The 22,785-nt window shown below is 59.8% G+C and overlaps 1 protein-coding gene across 1 annotated transcript in view; it reads right to left on the reverse strand.

Annotated features, from left to right (window-relative positions):
• LOC119090058 (glycoprotein-N-acetylgalactosamine 3-beta-galactosyltransferase 1) overlaps nt 1-22,785 on the reverse strand; it is a 56,835-nt gene that overhangs the window by 6,523 nt on the left and 27,527 nt on the right. Inside the window, exons 4-9 of the mRNA XM_037212852.1 lie at nt 17,969-18,084; nt 14,933-15,085; nt 12,853-12,991; nt 5,237-5,355; nt 2,027-2,131; nt 1,103-1,260 (exon numbers count right to left, since the gene is read on the reverse strand). Of these exons, the coding sequence (XP_037068747.1) occupies nt 1,103-1,260; nt 2,027-2,131; nt 5,237-5,355; nt 12,853-12,991; nt 14,933-15,085; nt 17,969-18,084 (790 nt within the window). The remainder of the gene's footprint in view (nt 1-1,102; nt 1,261-2,026; nt 2,132-5,236; nt 5,356-12,852; nt 12,992-14,932; nt 15,086-17,968; nt 18,085-22,785) is intronic.

Raw genomic sequence — 22,785 nt, forward strand, 5'->3', positions numbered from 1 at the left:
CCTCCCCCCCCCCCCCCCCCCGCTCCTTCGTCTGCCACGCCACCGAATGCAGTCGGTTGGCTCTTGGGAGCCAATACGAATGGGATTTGTCAATACACTGGAAAGATACTTTTTCATGAACTCAGCCGACATATGTGCACACTGCGCCAAACGTCGCACAGTTTAGTAGCGTTCCGCGACGTTTAACTGGTTTGTTTAGCGTTCGGTCGTGACCAATAAACCGGTGTTTAGCGTTTGTGTACAGATTCACAATTAACACAAATTTGCGCGGATTCACGGACTGTAAAACGGCATTGCTGGTCAAGGTAAGGTGACGTAGCCATTGGCAGGTTTTGAGTCTACCAAGACCTGACAAATTTAAACGACGAGGTCATTAAACTTGGACAGTTTACGCTTCAAGTGACTTTGACGAATTTATTGGGAAACGTTTATGTTTCAGACGGCTAATGTTGACACTAACCGACCTACAAGCCTGTTTACGACCCAATGGAATTCGGTCCATGTCACAAGGTGTTGTTTCTGTGGCCAGCTCCCGAAGAGGCAGCATTGACCGCGCCGTCACTGGTAGCATTGGTAGTTTGTGAGGTAGCATTGACCGCGCCGGTCTGCCATTGCGCGCTTGGCGATCGTCAGCGTTGAGACCACTCAGTAATTTGTTGACGGCGCCATTGGCCTCAGCCGTACAACCTGTTTCATGTCTCTAGCTGCCCTGATAGTTTGTATTCGATATTAGTCGTTAAAAACGCCCTAACATGGATGGATCCATGACCCGCGCACGTTGCCGAAAGAACGTTATCCTATTACTTCGGTTGATAGGTATTGTAACGGACGTAAGGTCCCTTCAATACAAACAGCGTCATCTCCGTGCAGGCCCCACAGTGCGCAACTCACACTAACAACTGACGCTTCACATGTTAAGAGATGTATCAACAGATGACAGCTCAAATGTCACGACGTCCGTAACAGGACATACCGCACGCGCTTCAATTCACAATCAGACGTGACGCCTCTGCAAACGGGGACGACGCCCAGACCCAACAGGCAGGATACGTGGCATAACTTCACCCCCCCCCCCCTTCGCTCTTCCGCTGCACCCGCTCACCTTCTTCTGTGGGTAGTAGATGTACTTCCAGTACCAAAAGCTCTTGGGGAACTTCTCGGCCACCAGGTGGCTCTCGGGCGTGAAGGGGAAGAAGCGGTAGCGGCCCTCGTTGTCTCGGCTGTCGGCGGCCGTCACGTTCAGACGCTCCATACACTTGCCTGCCGGGCCGCACGACCGTGACGTCACGACAAAAAGGTCATCAAAAGGTCAAAAAGGAAAGGTCACAACAGAACGCGCCAGTCAAGGGGCGATAACGGTTTATGATCTATCGCTTGAATGATACATCGGTCTTCACCTTGGCGCCTTTTTAAGCCTATTTCAAGTGCATGACATCAACAGCCGGCGGGCCGTGTTGAAATCAGCGTTTATCCCTGGCGACAGGTTGGATTACATTTCTCGCACACGATCATTTCATTTCATTTCACTGCCGCCGTGAAAACGAAAACACTTGAAGCCGACGGCGCATGCAGGTACCTGTGCTGAAGAGCTCTTTCAGCGTTAGTTCAAAATGCTTGGCAACATATGGCGTGAAACAAGTGTCTTTATACAGGCGAGTCAAGGTAAGCCCGTCGAATAGGAAAACAAGTTGAAATACACGTGAGAGGGGATGAGGTGATGACGGTCGTTGGATACAAAGCAGCCCGTCTTCGTTGAGCCAGCACCCCCGCGCCCCACAGATTTTGCTCTCAATAGCGGAGGAACGCATCTCCCAAGATAAAAAAGAACAGCGACTTTTAGAAGTTCTCTCACACAACACGCAATGTTGTCTTCTTCAACACGCAATTCAACAAGTACCAATACGACTTTTGCAGCAGTCAAAAGGCGACAAAGCTGGGGGCTGAACGCCTTGCTTTTGCAAAAGTACGGAGTAGCCATCAGCCGGCGCCCCTCCCTCTGCCCACAGCAGTCCGTTCTCCAGCTCACCCATTTCCACGTCCTCGGCACCGCCGTGCTCTTTCTTGCACTTGGTCGGGTCATTCAGGCCAATCGTGACGAAGCGCCGCAGCGCCTCCCGGCTCAGCACGTACCCTGCGGTCACGGGGTGCCGTCACGGGCAGCGGTCACGGGGTGCCGTCACGGGCGGCGGTCACGGGGTGTCGTCACGGGCGGCGGTCACGGGGTGCCGTCACCGGCGGCGGTCACGAGGAGGAGGGAAGTCACGGGGAGCGGTCGCAGGGATGGTTACGGGGACCCGTCACGGGGTGGTTACGGGGACCCGTCACGGGGTGGTTATGGGGACCCGTCACGGGGTGGTTATGGGGACCGGTCACAGGGTGGTTACGGGGACCCGTCACGGGGTGGTTATGGGGACCCGTCACGGGGTGGTTATGGGGACCCGTCACGGGGTGGTTATGGGGACCGGTCACGGGGTGGTTATGGGGACCCGTCACGGGGTGGTTATGGGGACCCGTCACGGGGTGGTTACGGGGACCCGTCATGGGGTGGTTATGGGGACCCGTCACGAGGTGGTTATGGGGATCCGTCACGGGGTGGTTATGGGGACCCGTCACGGGGTGGTTATGGGGACCCGTCACGAGGTGGTTATGGGGACCCGTCACGGGGTGGTTATGGGGACCGGTCACGGGGTGGTTATGGGGACCCGTCATGGGGTGGTTATGGGGACCCGTCACGAGGTGGTTATGGGGATCCGTCACGGGGTGGTTATGGGGACCCGTCACGGGGTGTTACGGGGACCCGTCATGGGGTGGTTATGGGGACCCGTCACGAGGTGGTTGTGGGGATCCGTCACGGGGTGGTTATGGGGACCCGTCACGGGGTGGTTGGGGACCCGTCACGAGGTGGTTATGAGGATCCGTCACGGGGTGGTTATGGGGACGGTTACGGGGGGCGGTCGCGGGGCGTTATGGAGGCCGGTTGCGAGGAGGAGGGAAGTCACGGGGAGCGGTCGCGGGATGGTTACGGGGACCGGTCACGGGGTGGTTACGGGGAGCGGTGACAGTGTCACGGGGTGGTTACGGGGAGCGGTGACAGTGTCACGGGGTGGTTACGGGGAGCGGTGACAGTGTCACGGGGTGGTTACGGGGAGCGCTCACGGGGTGGTCACGGCCGGTCGAGCGGCCGCGGGTGTGGTTTCGAGAAGCGTTCAAGGCGGGCGGCCACGGAGAGCGGTCACGGAGATTGTTACGGGGAGCAGTCACGGGAGGCGGTCACCGGGCGACGACCACAGGGGCAGTCACAGGAAGCAATTGCAATAGATAGCGCCCACGAGGAGTGTCAAATCGAGACAGCGTCGATAGCAGGGTTTGGTGACATGGACGGTCATAAAGAACGGCTGCAAAGACAAATCGCGCAGAGCAGTCATAGGAAGCGGTCAGGGGTGAGAGAGGGGGGGGGGGGGCGGGGCAGAGGCGGCCACACGGAGCGGCTGCGGGCGGCGAGATGAGCGGGCCGCTATCGTCGGACTGGAGCGGTGCCGACGCTGCAGCCCACCGTCACGGAACGCGGCCGCGCTGAGGGGCGTGACGCGGACTGACGTGCCACCCCACCGACGGCCGGGGTCGCGCAGCGTCGGACTGGAGCGGCGCCGACGCTGCAGCCAACCGTCACGGAACACGGCCGAGCTGCGGAGCGTAACGCGGGCTGACGTACCCCCGCCGACGGCCTGAGCCGCGCAGCGTCGCTCTGGCCCGGCCTGTCGATAAGCCAACGGCGTGCGGCTGCTGCGGGCGGACCGGACCGCCTCCCGCGTCAACAGAGCGGCGGACCTGACCTTGGCCGGCGCGCGGCGCGGCGCGGCGCGGCCACCACCGCTCGCCGCTCGATGCGCGGCGCGGCGCGGCCACCCCCGCTCGTCGCTCGACGCGCGGCGTGGCGCGGCCACCCCCGCTCGCCGCTCGACGCGTGGCGCGGCGCGGCCACCACAGCTCGCCGCTCGACGCGCGGCGTGGCGCGGCCACCACCGCTCGCCGCTCGACGCGCGGCCCGGCGCGGCCACCACAGCTCGCCGCTCGACGCGCTGCCCGGCGCGGCCACCACAGCTCGCCGCTCGACGCGCTGCCCGGCGCGGCCACCACCGTTCGCCGCTCGACGCGCAGCCCGGCGCGGCCACCACAGCTCGCCGTTCGACGCGCGACCCGGCGCACGCTTGCGAAATGTGCGGAAGGCCGGTGACATTGTTCTCAGCGATGCTCAAGTTCTGACTGGATTAAGCTGAACTTTATCAGCACCGAAAATCTATGGTACAGCCCAGCGGGCAGCCCACTTCCCGTCTCTTCGCAGTGCGGTCCCCTGAGAACGAGCCTCATAGGTTGGCCACCTGAGACTATCGGAAACTGAAATCCTCTCAGCTCTGGTGTGAAAGCCTTCCCAACTCGGCTACACCAACTTCCAATAACAGTTACCGAGCCCTCGGACTTAATCGATTTACCTTAGAAGAACCGGATGATCACCGCACGAACCTGATCCCTGTTTCCCACGCAAGCGATGAAGGGGACCACAATCATAAGGCAATAAATCAGAAGTTTCCCAAGCCATGCTGTCTTGTTTAGTCCGTATACTTGAACTTGCAGGTGGTATACTCTAAGTATTTTGTTCGTTTTCAACGAACCTTGCGACCGGTACGTCGATCCTCAACTGTCGGATCGGACAGTACATTCAAAGCATGCAGGAACGGGTGTCCACAGCTACCGGCGGCGGAGGCCCGCTGCAGGATAACCAGCTGATAGCGTGCAGGAAAGCACAGAGCAGCACGCGGCCCGGCGGCGGTTAAAGGAGGGACGGCACGCGTCACGTCTCCGTTACATCCTGTCAAGGCACATCACATCACCCGTCACATCCGCGCCAGGCGTGCAGACAGCCGATAAACTGGCGAAAACGGAGGTTCGTCGTCGGGCGGTGTGCGACCGCCGCCGCTCCGGGACGTTATTCGACATCGGCGGAGGGACATCGGACATGAGCGCGTGCGACATCGCGCATCGGACTTCGGATGTCGGACGTGGGACATCAGGTCTGGAACGCCGAAGACAAACATCGGATACCGAGTCCGGGCATCAAACCCCTCCCGTCGGATTTCGGACATGAAGAAGCGCACACTGGACAACAGACATCGGACATAAGGATCGCCGGCCGCCGGGGGGGGGGGGGGGGGGGGGGGAGGAGGAGGGGGAGACCAACCTGCACCGCCGCTCATGTATCCCTGTTTGGTGAACGGCTTAAACTTGCACCCGAAGTACAGCGCGTCGTTGGGCGAGTACGGCTCCAGCATGAAGCGCATGTTCTCCATGATGGCGTACCTGCCAACACCAGGTCACGTGCGCATTGGCAAAGTACCTACTTGAGTTGCTACCTATGACGTCGCAAGTACCTACGCCATGTATAAGCGACCAACCTCCAAGCCGCAGGAGCTGTTGCGACGCACTTACCTCTGACATTATAGGTTGCAGCTTGTGGACGGCTGTTGGTAATGGGGAACGCCCCCCAGGGCACGCGCGCATTACTGACGGGTCGGCGTGACTTGAGAACAGGGTCTTGACTGTTCAAGGGCAGTGGCGGTCGGGGACCGTGGAAGGTTAACGAAAGAACGCGCGAGGAAAGGCTTCATCTTCACGCGTAGAAATAGCGTGTGGTTTCTGCATGCTCCGCTTCTGGTATGTCCACCTGCTCGGAATGACCAGTCTCTTTAGGCCCGAGGTCTACCGCAGACGAATTCTAGCGTAACAGGGAGCACCCAGCAGTGGTATGACCAGCTGGGGCAATAACGACCAGGCCAGCGCAGCCGACCAGACAATGCACCAGGGGAGGGGAGCCTCCTCGATCCCACCACGCGGAGGCCCGCGGCGCGTCGGGCGCCGCGCGGATCACCCGCGGAGACGGGCAGCTGGGAGCGGGTGGACGGGAGACCGCGGGTGGACCGCGCTCCACCCGACGCCCTAGTCCGGGCCGCAGGTCAGAGCTGCGGCACACCCACGCCACCTGCACCGCAGCCAGCCCACCTTCAGCGATAAATCATCCCGTCCAGACGGATCCGCCTAGATGCTGCTGAACGCGACTTTGCAAGTTCCGAAGCGTGTAATCTTTGAATGATGCCCCATAGGAGACGCAACAGAATTCGGAACCGTAAGCTGCAGTTGATTGACAACATTTGGGCACTCGTGTTCCCCCTGGTATCCTTATGTTTAAAGAAGGTATGTGCTGAGCAAGAATTCGCCAAAGCAATTCTTGAATCTAAAAATGGATAAAACTTCGGGAATATGCCAGCCAACTAATGTCTAAGTCTCTCAGTGCCTGAACCGAGGTACAGTTATTGACAACTACTTACAGCTTCGGAAGCTCAAAGGGCTTGGGCGAGGAAATATGCATAGAGTCAAGGTACCTACGAACGACGGTATGGACAATTTGCAATGATGAACCAATGGTTTGGAAATACATTCCGGCATTCACGTTCACCAAGAAAGAACTGACAAGTAGTGCTAAAGAAGGGCGACCATGTGACGCGAAGCTTAAATGACCCTGGAATGCGGCTTAAAAAAAACTCGTGCAAGATAGTACAATAGGTAGCAGTTGATGTATTTGATCAGGACTTGTGAAAAAGCATTGCATTGGGATTTAGGTAGGATCAGATAGGTGATCCATGATAGTACCGCCATCAATCTCTGAGAGACGACTATAAAGACAGTCGCGTGCACCGAACGTGCACCTTTCACACTTAGAGAGTCGAACGGGCGCAATTGGAAAAGTCGTGCGACAATCTCTTTGTCCCCCAAAATCTTGTCTCTGGGTAATGGTGTCTCGAGGACCCCAGTCCAACATGTGGCACGCGCGCAAGGCCACACCTTGGCAATGAGCACCTTAATCTTGTGTGTAGGCAGCATCGGAGTTAAAAGATATTCGTAACACTTGGGGCACGCAGCCAGAAACCCCATAGTAGAGAGCCGCAACTCGAGGGACGTGACGCGGCAGTATGTGCGAGCCTCCCGTGCACCGTAGGTTAAAACCATCGGGTCACACAACAGCTGTTCATTGACTGACATGCTATAACGCGACCTTGCCTACCAATCCTACCATCTTGCCTGTTGCAGGTTAGCGATATTGGCAGAGAGGTGCTAAATAGGACGGATAATCCCGGGCCATGTATCCCGGGAGTGTATTAATTCCGGATCCCGGAATCAAAAAGCTCTCGCGATTCCGGGATCCCTATTGTGTTTTCCCATACAAAACAGTGTTTAAAAAGTGTCGCTGGTAATATATGGAACGCGGAAAAGAAGGAAACCATGTTTGGTGCGTATAAATGGAAAAGATACGCGGTTTTATACAAAAAAATGATTGCATCTTGTGAATTCTTGTAAAAGCCAGCCGCGTTCTGCGAGTATGAACTAAGCTCGGCATCGTTTCACACGGTGTCACGACTCCGAGCTCGAGCTCGTCTCTCGCGCGCCCTCTCGTCACGCACGCAGCGCAACGGGTCACCGTACCTGAGGGCATGCGATGCCGACCTTCGCATCGGAGCAGGCCGGGGTCGCGTTTGTGAGCGAGCGTGTCCTGAGGAGCCGTTACTACTAGTGCCTCGTGGCTGATGACCCATGAGGCTGGCCAGGAGTCCTGAGACATCCTCGGTGACTGATGTGCTTTGTTTGGGAAGCCAACGCACCTAAATATACCCGAGTTTATGGAATTGAAAGGAATCGCAGTGTCGAAATTTTCTAAGAAGTCACGATGACAGCACAGGGAAAGCGCTGGAGCAGTCAAAAAGGTATTGGAAATATCCGGAGATTGCACGAAAAGACTCTACGCCCCTCCACAAGAGTAAGCATGGTCGTGTGAGTGTTGCTGGACCATCCGCTCCCGGGAGACACCTAAGGAAGAGTCCAGATACCTCTCCGCTCCCAACACCTCAGGAAGAGTCCAGTGAAGGTCAGGTTGAGAGTTCCACGCCTACGGCACAGCCTCTGAAAGGGATTAGTACCCTGAATTGGTGCTACCTGTCTAAAACGGACCGCGACCTGGATGCCATCCTAGCCAGAATGAGTGCGAGAGATGGCATGAAACTCCTAAATTCTCGCCATATGTGTAATGGAACAGATTGAGCTTATCAAAATCCGGGATCCGGGTACTGCGAATTAGTTCCGGGATTATCGGCACCGATGCCAAGTTTGGCGTCGCCTCACGTACAAGGTGCAGCCCCTTATCGGCGCGATCCAATCGAAGCCGATCACTCAGCCACACATCTGGCACCACTCCCATCGCCACATCATCATCTGGCACCACCCCCATCGCCACATCATCCGAACCCCTGCAATTTGGGTCACATGAAAACTGGGTGCAAGCGCTGAGCACGCACGGCGCGCCGGCAACGTGGCATCGAGCGCCCAGAGCTGAGAACTATTGTTCGATAGCCCTGATGTCAGTCTGACCTCCCACCGAAGTTCAGTCGGCTCGCTCGCCGCCTGCGGCGCTTATAGAACCCCGAGTGCAGCTGTCAAATGTCGTTCACGTTGTTGACCGCACACGGCTGCCGACTACCAGAGTGCGCACCCGGTAATGGAGCTGCACCCGGCATGCTGCCACCCGGCCTGAGGTCACCGGCACACCCTCCGTTTGACCTGAGCCCCCGATACGCGGGTTCTGCGGAGGTCCGACTGACGGCACACGGCACGTGCCACGCGCCACTGATCTGTTCGAGCCGGGCACCAGAGCCCGTCTACGGAGCGGGAGCACCACCAGATGGCGCCACTCGAGTCGCGTCCCGTCGGCACGCTCAGACGCTCGGAAGCTCAGATGCAGTGAAGCTGCGCGTCTGGGAAGCCAGAGTTACGGAGCTTAATTCCTGACGGTGCCCGCCCTTGCTGCCAGGATCAAAGGCAGGAGATGCCATGTTATCTCCGCCACTGAGTGCGTCGTTAAATCCCAGTGATAACAACGACAAGCTTAGATACACATGCGGACAAGTAGACAAATATGGTACTTCGAACCTTTTCTAGCGACCGCCACCAGCTTAGGTTTTGGCATATCCAATGATTCCTGAATAGCGTCTTACTTTTCAAGGCATTGGTTTACCCGTACGTGAAAGCTTACGGACGCGTGACGGCCGGTCCAGGCCGTTCAGGTCGAAACCTCCTCATAGTTGAGGTCACACTTGTTTGGCCAGTGGAATCATTCACGATGCTTTACAAAGAACCATTCGACATAGCAATAATGTGGACAGACAGGGGAGGTGCGTGGCTAGTCCGCGGTGTCTTGTCCGCGTTCGGCACCGCACCCAGGCCAGGCCATCAAGTGCCTCCCAGTCGGGATCGTGGTCCGCCCACCGCCGGCTTCCAGTCGCCATCTCTGCGCCCAACTCCCGGCTGCCTTTCGCGTGGTGCTCCGAAACCGACACCACTACCGGCTGTCTCTCCCCCACCCCCATCCCAGCTCTGCTCGGCCTCCCCGCGGCAGCGCCGCCAGCGACCGTGAGCCACGCCTCGCCAGCTGCTGGCAGCGCTGGCCGGCCAGCTCAGCTCAGTACAGCACGGGCTGTGCCAACACTAGCTCACCGCCAGCGACCGTGAGCCGCACCTCGCCAGCTAGTGACAGCGTTCGCCAGGCAGCTCAGCACAGCACGGGCCGTGTCAACACCAGCTCGCCGCCACACCGCCGGCCGTGCGGAGTGATCGAGGCGGTCAATAGCGCGACCGACCGACCGACCGGCCAACCGACCGACCGACCGGCGCCGCCGTGGAGGAGGCGCCACCGACCGTCGGCGGCGTCGGCGTCGGCGGCCGCCCGACGCGACGCGCCCCGCTGACGGGCCGCGACGAGCCCGGCGACGAGGGACGGGCCGGCCGCCCCGCCGCCACGTGCGCGCGTGCTGAGCTAGCGGAGACGGCCGGTCGTTTAAGGGCGCGGCGGCGACGCCGATCAATAGCGGGCGCCGCCCCGACCAGCGAGAACGGCCGGACAGCAGGGCCACCGAACGGCCGGCCGAACGGACGGAACACCACCGGAGGGCGGCCGGCCGAACGGACGGAACACCGCCGGGGGACGGCCAGCCGAACGGACAGAACACCGCCGGAGGACGGCCGGCCGAACGGACGGAACACCGCCGGGGGACGGCCGGCCAAATGGACGGAGCACCGCCACCGAACGGCCGGCCGAACGGACGGACGGAACACCGCCGAGGGACGGATGACCGAAGGAGCGGACGCTGACAACGGCCAACAACAGCGACGGCGGCGACCACGGACGCCGCCGAGCGAACGACAGGTGGAACGGAAGACCGCCGGAGCACGACCAGGTGGCCGAACGGACGGCCGACGGAGCGGACGACAGCACGGGCCACTGCCGGGAGGACCGCCGCAAACAGACCACAAACAGACCGCCGTCGAGCGTCCCCTGTGACGCGCCCCGAGCCCGGCGAGACGCGCTCGGGGACAGCTGACGCGCGACGCGGCTTAGATCAATGCCAGCCCTGATCGAGCAGACGCACCCCAGCGTGAGCGGCCTTCCCAGACAGCGCTGTCGCCCGACTGCGTAGCCGATGGGATGCCGGTCGTCAGCTCGCCCGTCTGTCAGTGGGCCGTCGTTGGGTGGAACGCGAGAGGACGCTGCCACGGCTGAATGGCTCGCCGTCGCATCGGAGCTCGCTGGGCCGAAGCCGACGGCCCTCAGCCTTATCGACGATGTGTTTCAGCTATGCGCGGAAACTGACTCACCCATAATTGACACACATTCAGTCGACATATTACGATCGAAGGGCTCGCAACGGCTCACCGTGCAGGAACGTGGAAGAGGGCGGACCAGCGAACATCAATCCTGCCAGCCCACACGAAAACAAATGGTGCATAAAAGATAGTCCGTTCGCAGCGGACGGCTCATAAATGGGAATGAACCAGCTGGGCGCTACATCGCGTAACGTGATGTGTTTTGCGACGAAGCGACCGAAGTGCTTCCAAATCCGACGGATTATGAGCCACCACACCTGCCGTCGAAACTGTCAGCAGGTGTCCGAGGACGTAACTGCTGTCACGTGTCAGAGGAAAATAACCTCCAGGCGGAATTCATTTCTTCTATTGAATAATTATATTATATATTCCATACTTTTGCAAGGGTTTTCCACAGCAGGTGGTGCAAAATACGCATGATCTAAAATATCCTGGACATGTGCTCTACTAATTAGCCGACCTGTCTTAGCGGATCTTGGTAGCTACAAACAGTTACCTAGCCCGTTTTTTAGCTGATAAGAAATTGTAGGTTAAGATATTGAAAACACTGGCGGCCTCCAGTTTGGGCAAGTTCAACACATAAGTTGTTTAGTGCATCTGCGAGGTACATCGTTCACATAGATAAAGACATTAGCAATAGCCTTATTCCTCGGGGAGAAAAAATATGAAAATAATACATATGGTATACATGTACATCTCTATATTTCCACTATCCTGGTTTTTCTCTGAGGAATAAGGCCATTACTACAGTCTTATTTGAGCCCAACACATTTTGAAACGTCGCCTCTCGCGCACCTTCGTGTCACGCACCAGCCTGCCCGTGTCCATCTTCATGAGCTTAATTACCGGCAAGATTTGGGCGATGTTGCAGTTGAAATGTATTTATACAGAGCTGTGTGATGCATAGCAATTAGCTCTAACCGAATGTTTCGTCCGAGTACCTAGGGGGAGCAGCCGGTTGGGATTAGACACATGTTCGTCCATGTTCCCGACATGTAAAGGTCGTCATTTTTCACTAGCAGGTGGCAAAGTAAGTCATGAAATAGGATTTTAGGAACAACAAGGAGCAGCGTATTTCTTTCCGACAGCGTATTTCTGGATTTCAAGATGTCAACCCGCCCTCGCCATCTAACCAAGTCGACCATGCCTGCAGAACTGGCTGTTAAACCTACAGACATTGCGCAAAACGTGTCGCGGATTCAAAGTACAGGCAAGCAGAGCAAAACCGGCAATCAAGTACAAACAACTAAGAGAGAGAAAAGAAGGGGGACGAAAGAAAATCAGGCAGGAGGGATCCACGGACCAGAAGACGTTGATCTATCGGACCACAACACAAATGAGTCTATAAATGCGGCCCGCAAACCCGTGCGATCGCATTTATGCAACCATCAGCTATCTCTGACCAAGTGCCACTGCTGATGTACGTCACATATTAGTGTGTCATCTACCTGTAAGGCTGTATAAAATAAAGAAGCCACCGACATTGGAGCCAGAGCCGGCACAGTCAGTTCCGGCCGCGATGCCTCATGCTCATGTGCCATGTCATCCGATCGGCGATTTATACTGGCTTCTGATAGTTGCCTCATAACATTGTTTGGGCGTGGTTGCACCCGCCGCACATGCATGAGAATATGTTATATTGCCTTCCGTAACCTTAGAATTAGCCTGCTCGCCGCACTGAGTGAATACGCCGTTGGAACATCGACGGGGAAATATCAATGACGTCATCAAACAAAGCCGTGACACTGGCACCTGATATCTGCAAAACAATGCTAATGAAAAGACACAGTGGTTGGCCTTGCGTGCGCCCAAAGTAATTTTACAAGGCCACCCTATTCTGGCCAACACGCTACCGGCCGGGTCTGGCCACAGTCGGCAGTGCACTGCCCAAACGGAAAAAGGCCATGTCGTCCGATCGGCGATTTATATTCGCCTCTGGCAGCACTTCCACCACGACATTGTTTGAACATGTTCGCCGGTATCGTGCCTTTACTCTGATCGGCCAACGGAGGGCGACTCCCTGAACGAGATTCCTTCCCCTCCTCACCGTCGGTCACGGTGACGTCACGTCACGTGACATCGCACACTCACGTGTCGTCGTCGGCCTTGTAGAACCAGTCGGCCTCGTCCCGGTGGTGTTCGTACACATAGCGGAACGCCTCCTTGGTCTTGGCCCAGAGGAAGTTGCGCCCCTCCTGCACGTTCAGCGCCACCGTCGGCAGTGTCGTGTCTGGGGGCAGGCGACCTCAGGTCAACACACGAGCCAGTGGGTAGGTCAGGGCGTAGGTCAGGTCACAGACCGGGTAAGGTCAGGGCGCAGTTCAAGGCATAGATCAGGATGAAGGTCACAGCACAGATAATGACACAGGCTAAGTTATGCAAGGCCGCAGGTAAGGGCGCAGTTTGTTTTATAGGTCTGACCAAGAGCGGCTCGCAGGTCAGACCAAATGTCAAGCCCCAAGTCAGATCCAATTCCATGTCAAAGGTCAGGTCAAATGCTATGCCACGGGTCAGATCATCGCTGAGGTTCCATCAGGTCGCAGGTCACGTCGTAGGCCAGCCAAATGATGATCACCCGAGAGGTCACGTCAGCTCACATGTCATCGCATGCCAACAAACGTCATCTGATGAAACAAATCTCTGATCACAATCCAATCCAATGCAAATAAGCCAGAGGTTACAGCAGAGCGCCAGCCACTAGGCCACATGTCAGGTGACAGAACACGCGTCGTTCCGCAGACAGCAGCTCATTCCGGAGTGAAACACCCCTGACCGCTGCCCGCCTCTTTCGCCCGTTCACCACGTGACAAGGCCGCCTCCGTGTTATGGCTGACCGGTGTGGTACGCCATGCTGCGGCTGATTTCTATTTTATGCGCGGCGATAGCGCAACGTGACCTATCGCGTGACACCGACACGGCGCCCGGCCGAGCCACAACACCGCCCGGTCAGCAGGCTGGCGCGTCGGCGGTGGGCTGCGGCGGGCGCGGCGCGGGCCGGCGCCCGGCAAACACCGCAGACCGGGGCTGGGGACAGCGCCTACGGCGGCCCAAATCGGTGGTCGGATCATTTGCGCCGCCGTTCACAGCTGTGGCGAAACGCATGCCGCTGTCATCGACACAGATAATCCCGCAGTGGGCGGGTGCGAAGCAGGCGCGTCACCCGTGAATCACGTCCACTACACAGGTGTTTGTGAGTTCGCCTGCGCTTGCGTGTAGTTCCCTGCGGCAGCCAGCGCACCGCCTGGGTCCCTTCTCACCCGGCCGCTCCGCCCTTGCGCCGCACCACGGCTCCCCCGCCAGCGAGATGGCGAAGCGGGGCAGATGAGTGTCGGCTGCCGGCCCAGTCGATACGCCGTTGCCATGGCGACGTGGCTCGCCGGCCACCGCCCAGGTAACCGCTGACCGCCACCGCCCGGGGCGGGTCAGCGGGTCACCAACAGCGGCACCGTCGCCACCGCCTCCCGCGGGGGAGCGCCACCGGAGGGCCGATAACGACCCGATCCGTGTCACGTGCCGGCGTCGGGGGTCACGTGACTGGCGCCGGCTGGGGCTAATGGGGGAGATTGGCCAGCATTGGGTGGCCCGGCGGGGCGCGCCCGCGCGGCTCGCGCGCCAGGGGGATCAGGAGCGGAGGCGACACTGGATCTGGCCAGAGCGCACAGGCGCGGCGAGGGCACGACGACAGGACCAGGGCGTCAGTCATACTAGGTCCACACAGGCGCGGCGAGGGCACGACGACAGGACCAGGGCGTCGGTCGTACTAGGTCCACACAGGCGCGGCGAGGGCACGACGACAGGACCAGGGCTTCAGTCATACTAGGTCCTTGAAAGAGAGAAGCGCGGGACGAGGAAACAGGCGGATGACGTTGAGACAGATGTACAGGCCGGGAGGAAACAGCACGTGATCGAAAATTGGAACGTAGAGGTAAGAAGATGACGTGGGAGGGAGGGAGGGAGAGAGAGGAAGAGAGAGAGAGAAAGAGAGAGAGAGAAAGAGAGAGAGAGAAAGAGAGAGAGAGAAAGAGAGAGAGAGAGAGAGAAAGAGAGAGAGAGAGAGAAAGAGAGCGAGCTAGAAGGGCGAGAAGAGCGAGAAGGGCGAGCTAGGCAGGAGAAAATACTGCGCCAGGCCGTGCTGTGTTAAACGCAACACACACCTTGTCAAGAGCCTCACCGGTTTTGGAGCTCATGAAGATCAGTTTGTTGCAGCGATGCCCCCAGGTGGCCTTGACGTGTCTGGCCTTCTTTTCGTGGTTGGCCGGTTGGGTCATAACCCAGCAGAGCACGCGCACCCGTTTCGACAGCTCCAGAGCTTCCCTGTCACCACCTGTGCAACAGAGAAGTCTTTCCAGGACGTTACACGAACCGCCAGTGAAGGGAAATGATCATAAATAAAAAGGAAGGCGCATCTGATACCTTGGATGAAGCGATCCTTTCTTTCATGTTTGTGTTTGCAGGCGTGCGCAGGAAATAAATAAAATATCTCGCGTTACACAGCCTGGCACTAATCAGGCCTAACCATTGTATTTATCCATCATACGACCTTAATCCAGAATCCTCATGACGCGCTCGACAGCGCGACAACGGGATTCGACGAACTGCATCATTTCCCATCACAGGACCGCCCTCGGCAGTTGACAGCGGTCGTCAAAATTGACCAAACTGCACAAGGGGCCGTCCGTTCGGCGCACCGGCCGCGCCGCGCGCCGCTCCTCGCCGCAGGCTAACACGGGCGCGGCACGCAATCCCTCCCCTTACTCGTAACCGGGTCGGCCCGGCCGTCCCGTTCGGCCGCGATAGCCCCCAATTACACTTGGCCAAGACGGCGATCGGGTCCCGCCCTTATCGCGTAACCGGCGGCCGCGGCCGGGGCGGGGTCGAGGTGTCCCCGGCGGGCGGCCGGGGCGGGGTCGGGGCGTCCCCGCCGGGCGGCCGGGGCGGGGCCGGGGTGTCCCTACCGGGTAGCCGCGGCGGGGCCGAGACGTCCCCACCGGGCGGCCGGGGCGGGCTCGAGGCGCCCCGCCGGACGGCCGGGGCGGGCTCGAGGTGTCCCCACTGGGCGGCCGGGGCGGGGTCGGGGTGTCCTCACCGGGCAGCCGCGGCGGGGCCGAGACGTCCCCGCCGGGCGGCCGGGGCGGGCTCGAGGTGTCCCCACCGGGCGGCCGGGGCGGGCTCGAGGCGTCCCCGCCGGGCGGCCGGGGCGGGCTCGAGGCGTCCCCGCCGGGCGGCCGGGGCGGGCTCGAGGTGCCCCACCGGGCGGCCGAGGCGGGCTCGGGGCGTCCTCGCGGGGCGACCGGGACAGCTTCGAAGCCCATGAGCGCTAATATGACCTCTGCAGTCGCTGCCGCTCTATAGAGTGGTGCCCGACGGCGAGCGCTGCGTTCCTTTTGTGAAAAATAACGGTGGCAATAAAAGGCTCTAAAGCGGCTTACAATGCCTTCACACTTAACCGAGTGTCCAAATCTGGACACAGCTCAAAGCTGTTAAAACCACAAAGCCTGGCAATGCAGCCAGATTCCTGTTCAAAAAGGTCGCCCACAGGGCCATTCTGCCGCACGAGCCCGCCGGCCTGCACAGCAAACATGTTCCATGACACAGTTCTCAGCACAGACGTCGCCGCCCCAGGCCACATCAATAGCCCCATTCGTCAACAAGCCTTTTCAGCACGCCTCACTGGCTCGGCTGCCAAACTTCTAATTGTCCACCGCGCGCCGTGTCGGCTTCGTTTGAGCCCCCTCTGCCCGACCTATTCAGCCGCGGCACGGCGTGAAGTGCAGCGGCAACAGGGGGAGGCGCGGCACGGCGCGTGTCGCGGGAGCTACGACGCCAGGTCAGGCGACCCACACCGGCGGCGGGTCCGGACCGGGGCCGGGGACGGGGGAGGGGCAGGTCCGAACTGGGGCCGGGGCCGGGGCCGGGGGCCGGGGCCGGAGCCGGGCCGGGGCCGGGGGCCGGGGCCGTGGGCCGGGGCCGGGGCCGGGGCCGGGGCCGGAGCCGGGCCGGGGCCGGGGCCGGGGCCGGGGCCGGGGATGGGGCCGGGGCCGGGCCGGGGCCGGGGCCGGGGCCTGGGCCGGGGCCGGGGCCAGGGCTGGGGCCGGGGCCGGGGCCGGGGCCGGGCCGGGCCGGGGCCGGGGCCGGGGCCGGGGCCGGGGCCGGGGCCGGGGCCGGGGCCGGGGCCGGGGCCGGGGCCGGGGCCGGGGCCGGGGACGGGGCGCGCGGCTCCGCGGCGGCTCCGTGTCGTGTCACGCGCGGACGGCGGTCCAACACCGGGCGGCGCCTCGGCAACGAGGCCGCTTTCCTGGAGCCGACCACCGCCAAGACAGTCAGCGCTAATGGAGGCGGCGTGTTTTGAAGTGGCGTGTGGCTAAGCCTGGGCGGCATTCGAGCAGGGGCACCGCACGAGGTGGCTGCTAGAAGTACGCACGCGGCTGGCAAATAGGCGATCTGGGACCTGGCCTAGGACGCACACTGCCCGGCCTATTCCGGGACATTCAGGGCACGTGACATGTTTCGCGGCGCGGTCTGCAATTCACCAGCGTGGCTGTCCTGCAGTTGCAATGCGACGAACTACGAGCATGCGGCGACATAAGTGCAGACAAACAGGTCTGACTGTACACACAGACCAGCACCGGCGGGCGGGTCAGCCTTTCAGACGGTAACGCCGACAGGTGGGCGGACAGCACCGACTGAGGCGGGCCCAGTGGCTTTGGGCGGGCCGTCGGAGAACGACCCGACAGCCGTTACGGGAGCGGTCAAACCAGACAGAACGGTCCGGCCAGCCGGCTGAATAATACCCCCAGCGTCACCGAGCCAACGCCGACAAGCTAACAGCACGGCATGCAAGCCGACCGTCATACCGACAGAACAATGAACAACAAACAACGAACAATGAACAACGAACGACGAACAACGAACAACTGACTAACAGCGCCACAGAAGACCCCCCCCCCCCCCACCAAGCGCCATCAAACCCAGCCTGACCAAGGTCAGGTCAGGTCAGGTCAGGTTGAGTCGGGTCGAGTCGGGTCGGCTCGGCTCGGTTCGGCTCGGCTCGGTTCGGCTCGGCTCGGCTCGGCTCGGCTCGGCTCGGCTCGGCTCGGCTCGGCTCGGCTCGGCTCGGCTCGGCTCGGCTCGGCTCGGCTCGGCTCGGCTCGGCTCGGCTCGGCCCGAATCGGATCGGGCCCGGTCGGCCCGTTCCCTGCGTACTCACCGAGGTGCGCCGGCTCGTCGGGCCGGTGGCCCTGCAGCACGCCGTCCAGCTGGTGCCGATTGGTGGGCTGGGACAGGCCATGCGGGCTCGACTGCAGCACCGTGTCCAGCATGGCTCTGAAACAGCGGCGGCGCGCTCACCCCGGAGACGGGCGGCCGGCGCCCCACGCTCCAGAGTTTCAACGGGTGGTCATGGTCTCAGGCTGTCCAACGAGGCATGTGACCGTTCTGTCAGTGTCGTTGGCGTCGCAACAGTGCACGCCGGCTGCTGCGATCATCAGTCACTTAGCCAGCAAGGCGCGGGGGTCTGTTCGCGGACTCCCAAGCGGCGTGCGGAATCGCACCCCGTGAACGCGGCATGCGCGTCACGTGGTCTGTGAAGTCCGCACAGGTGAATGAAAGTCCAACGCCAAATGAAAAAGCTTTGCCGGGAGCTTGCGTGCCACGAGCGTCGTTTGTCAGCTGCTAAATCGAGCCCGCCAGTGGCACCGAACAAATTTCGCCGCGCTGATCATACCGTAAGTGCATGCGGCTACGCCTGTAGGCTATGACACGCAAGTGCATGCCGGCTATGACGCGTGAGTGCCACACCATTTAGGGCGGCCCCTCGCCGACTATTACGAAGCGAGTGCACCCGGCCCGCGCACTTTATGAGTTAGCGCGCCTCTGACGCAGCTACCTTGACCGAGGCACCCGTATTGACCGTGGCACGAGCCACTCCATTTCCGTCACCGGCAGCGAGGTCGGCCTGGCCGGCCACAAATAGCATGGGGATGAATGACTGCCAGGCTGGCCGCACATTCACACTGTCGACGGGTCCCGGACATGGCGTCGCGGTCAGCTATAGCGCACCGCACCATCGCGGGGTCACACGTGCACACCCTGATACCCCGAGCCGGTGGGAGGCGACCAGGCGGGGCACGAAAGCAGAGAACGGTGCGGGACGCCACCCACGCGGGACTGGACCAGACACCCGAGCGGACAGAGCCTCACGAGTGGCGCACGCGGCCCGTCCCCTGACACCGGCACAGCGCCGCCACGCTAGGCAGGCATTGCATGGAATTCCTGCCGAGGCCGCCTCCGTGGCCGGCAGCGACAGAGGACAGGCGCCGGCCGGCGGCTGCAGCTGAGCTGGGCTGGACTGGACTGGATTGGACCGGACCTGAGGCGCGGCCGGCGGCGACGCCACCTCCCACACCGGCGCTCACCGGAGCGCCGATGTGGTGTCGACGGCTCGGCAGCCCGCGGCGCCGGCCGCCGCCAGTGCCATCGACCCGCGCGGGAGCAGCGGCCGAGCGGACGGCCGACCTCGGGCTCGGGCTCGGTCTCGGTCTCGGTCTCGGTCTCGGGCTCGGGCTCGGTCTCGGTCTCGGTCTCGGTCTCGGGCTCGGGCTCGGGCTCGGGCTCGGGCTTGGGCTCGGGCTCGGGCTCGGTCTCGGTCTCGGTCTCGGTCTCGGTCTCGGTCTCGGGCTCGGCTCGGGTTCGGGCTCGGGCTTGGGCTTGGGCTCGGGCTCGGTCTCGGTCTCGGGCTCGGGCTCGGGCTCGGTCTCGGTCTCGGTCTCGGGCTCGGTCTCGGTCTCGGGCTCGGGCTCGGGCTCGGGCTCGGTCTCGGTCTCGGTCTCGGTCTCGGTCTCGGTCTCGGACTCGGGCTCGGGCTCGGGCTCGGGCTCGGGCTTGAGCTCGGGCTCGGGCTCGGGCTCGGGCTTGGGCTCCGGCAAGATTCGGTCCCGTCCCCGAGACGCAGCCTCCTCTGTGTGGACTGCCACCGGCGAGGGCCGCAGAGGCAGACATATCCGTCAGTGCTGGATCACTCAGAACTTACCCAGGACACTGCTTGTCGTGGTAAAGTATGGTTTGCCAGTACTCGGGAAATCACGTGGGTTACATTAACAAAAGGAATTAGATCACCTTTAACTATGAACCCCTGCTGAAACTCATATTGTCAAATAGTCACCGTATTATTCAACTGAAAGCTTCACGGTCTCTCACATGGCTTGCGGCGCACAAGGAAGACCAGATTTAAGCTCACGATGGCACGTCCATGCAGCACGCGACCACTGTCCGAGCCTGCCCGAAGCGTCGATAGCGCACTTAGTGTCCACTAAGGAGGCCTGAAGGTCACCGATGGCCCACGAAAGGTCCCCCTTCTCGACGTCCCATTACCGCGCCTCCGCTCGATGGCGCGCGGACCTGAGGCGGCCGGCGCGCCGCCGCCGCCGCCGCCGCCGCCTGCGACGCCCGCCAGCCCGCCGGATAGGCGTGCGGCGGCGCAGCATGCTCCCGCCCAGGCGTGGCCGGCCTCACGGGCCACGGCTAAGGAGGCGAGGCGGGGGGAGGGGGGGGGGGGGACGGAGAGTCTGCGGAGGGCAGGGCGTCTGCCGAGGGGATGAAGAACCTCGAGAGGGAACACAGGGTCCGCGGAGGGTCTGCAGATGACTCAAAGAGTCCGCTGACTCAACAGAAAGCCTCGGAGAGGGGACGAAGCATCGAGCGGGAGCTGGGAAGGATCCGCAAACGGTGCAAACTGTGCTCTGTAGACCTAGGTCTCTGCCGTTCCACTGCTCTCCTAGGGAGCAGGGAACAGTGGGTAAGTAGCTATGCTCCCTCCAGGGAGCCGTGGGTAGGCAATGGGAGCAATGGAGGGTACCAGGGAGAGCGGGATCTGGGAAGGAAATGGATTCTGCACAGAAAGCCAGACTTGATGCCGGAAAGGAGGGTCTATAGCGGAAATATAACGGGAACGGAACGTGTGAGGGGAACAAAGGGCTTCCAGGGTGACCTATGTGTCTGGGAGGATGTCTGCAGACAGAAAGAAGGGTCGGAAGGGAGAGCGGGGACGAGGAGGGTGGTCCCAGATCAGGAGGCCCTGTTTTCGGATAATGGGGTTCTTTTGCTGGATTGGGAGGTCCCATAACACACAAAGAACCTCCCGACCGCTCCACTTTTGGTATGATCAGCAGCCCTGACAGATCGTTTCAGCGATGCGCTGTGATGCAAAGGTTCCCTCTCCCTTCCTCCGCATGCCCTATCAGTTGGGCGCAGGCGACCACGCCACACAAAATTGAATTGTAACCGTTTGGGGTTCGGATCCTAGAATGATGCCCGCCAGACTGGCATAAGCTGCTTGAATTTTCATGGGAACTTGAGTTTGATTAGCATAATTTCTTCTGTATCCAAGGCACAGCCGCGCCGTGTTTTTTCTTGATGATATATTTAGCATCGCGTTATGCCCGTTACGCAGTGCGGATGTAAGCCGGCGTACTTACGGGCTCCTCCCTCTGTAAGAGACGTGTCTGGTGTGGACCAGGTGGGTTAAGCGCCCAGTACCTTTACTCATAGGTAACTAACGTCCGGCTACTCAGCGACTATTTACAACCTAAAGCACTTCAAAAAAGCAACCCTGCTGTTTCTCAAAATGCAAGCGTGTTTAATAAACGAAAAGGATTATTAAATAGGGTAAAGATTCAACCGTTGGTGGCATTTGTATCAAGTCAGTCCTTGAGAAATCTTCCCATTATTCTTCGGGATCCGAAAACTGTGTCTTCCTTCGCTACCCTGGACTTCAAAGTAACTCTGAGAGGGACAAGCTTGATTTTCTCCAAGTTGGTGATGCACGGTAAATATAGTTTTCCAGATTAGGAGAAGGTTGCTGTGGGCCCACTCGCCCTCTCCCTGTCTTAACCAAGGATACCCATTGACAGGTTTTGCTCGGGAAGACACCCGTGAGGAGGCCCCATTTTGTCTTAGAGGTCTACTGGAAAATTTCCCCTGGCTCAAAATCCTTGGCCCCGCCCCTGGGGGCTTCTATAAGATGAGTCACATAATCGCTAATTTTGGGTTATTAACCCGCCGTCGGCCACGTGTTATGAGCAACTGTTCGACACCATAACAGAGCTAAACGAACGGCAGCTGTTGCTGCTTCCTGTGCTAAGGCTATACACTATGCAGTAGCCAATCATTCTGGCCACTCACCTTATGTCGTATGAATGGAAAATTACATGAGGAAAACGACCAAAAAAAAACTGCGCAACTTCCAAGGCGCCCAACACTGGCGCACAAACATCATTCTAGCGCTCCCGGCGCCCTTATGGCCGGCATGGGCCCTTCTAGTAATAACAGTCTTGGATTAAAAAGTGGCCTGCGTGTCAACGTTGAAATATTAATGTGCACCAGTGCCAAAAACATTGGTAGTTTCCAATGGTATCTACTGCACAGGCAGACTCGAACCAGTCTCCAGAAGGAGCGCGTGTTACGTTACGTAAGTCTCCACTCTCCGAGCATATGTTGTCTCTCGCAGTCATAAGACAACAGAACTTCAAGCCATAAACCTGGATTAGTTTAATGGCACCCCAATCACAAGAGGGACAACACGACGTGCACGAAGCTCGGCAGCTCGTGCCTGGAGCACGCTTCCCCCACCCCCTCCCCTACTTGGCTGCAGTACTGGCAGCTCCTTAATCCAAGGGCAGAACGAGGGGGTTCCACATCGGCGTTGCAGCATACCGACAACAGTGCTATGGCATTAATTCTGCTGCCCATACTTATGCGTAATATTTGAGCCACGCGACAAAACTTATGCTTCAAAATTCATAGCAGTCATTATTTTACTGCAAACAGTTATAGTCATTTCTTATATGACATTACTTCTGCTGCAAAGACTGGTACGCAGCATTGGTGCTATGTAACAAAGATTATGCATCAACAATTTTCCGACATAACTCATGCTGCAAAACGTATGCAATTATTACTAATCTACGACATTTCTTCTGCTGCAATGACTTCTGCGCGACATTAGTGTCACACGACAAAAGTGTGCTT

This window comes from Pollicipes pollicipes, unplaced genomic scaffold (assembly GCF_011947565.3).
Source record: "Pollicipes pollicipes isolate AB1234 unplaced genomic scaffold, Ppol_2.1 Scaffold_3087;HRSCAF=3621_pilon_pilon_pilon, whole genome shotgun sequence".
Taxonomy (NCBI): Eukaryota; Metazoa; Arthropoda; class Thecostraca; order Pollicipedomorpha; family Pollicipedidae; genus Pollicipes; species Pollicipes pollicipes.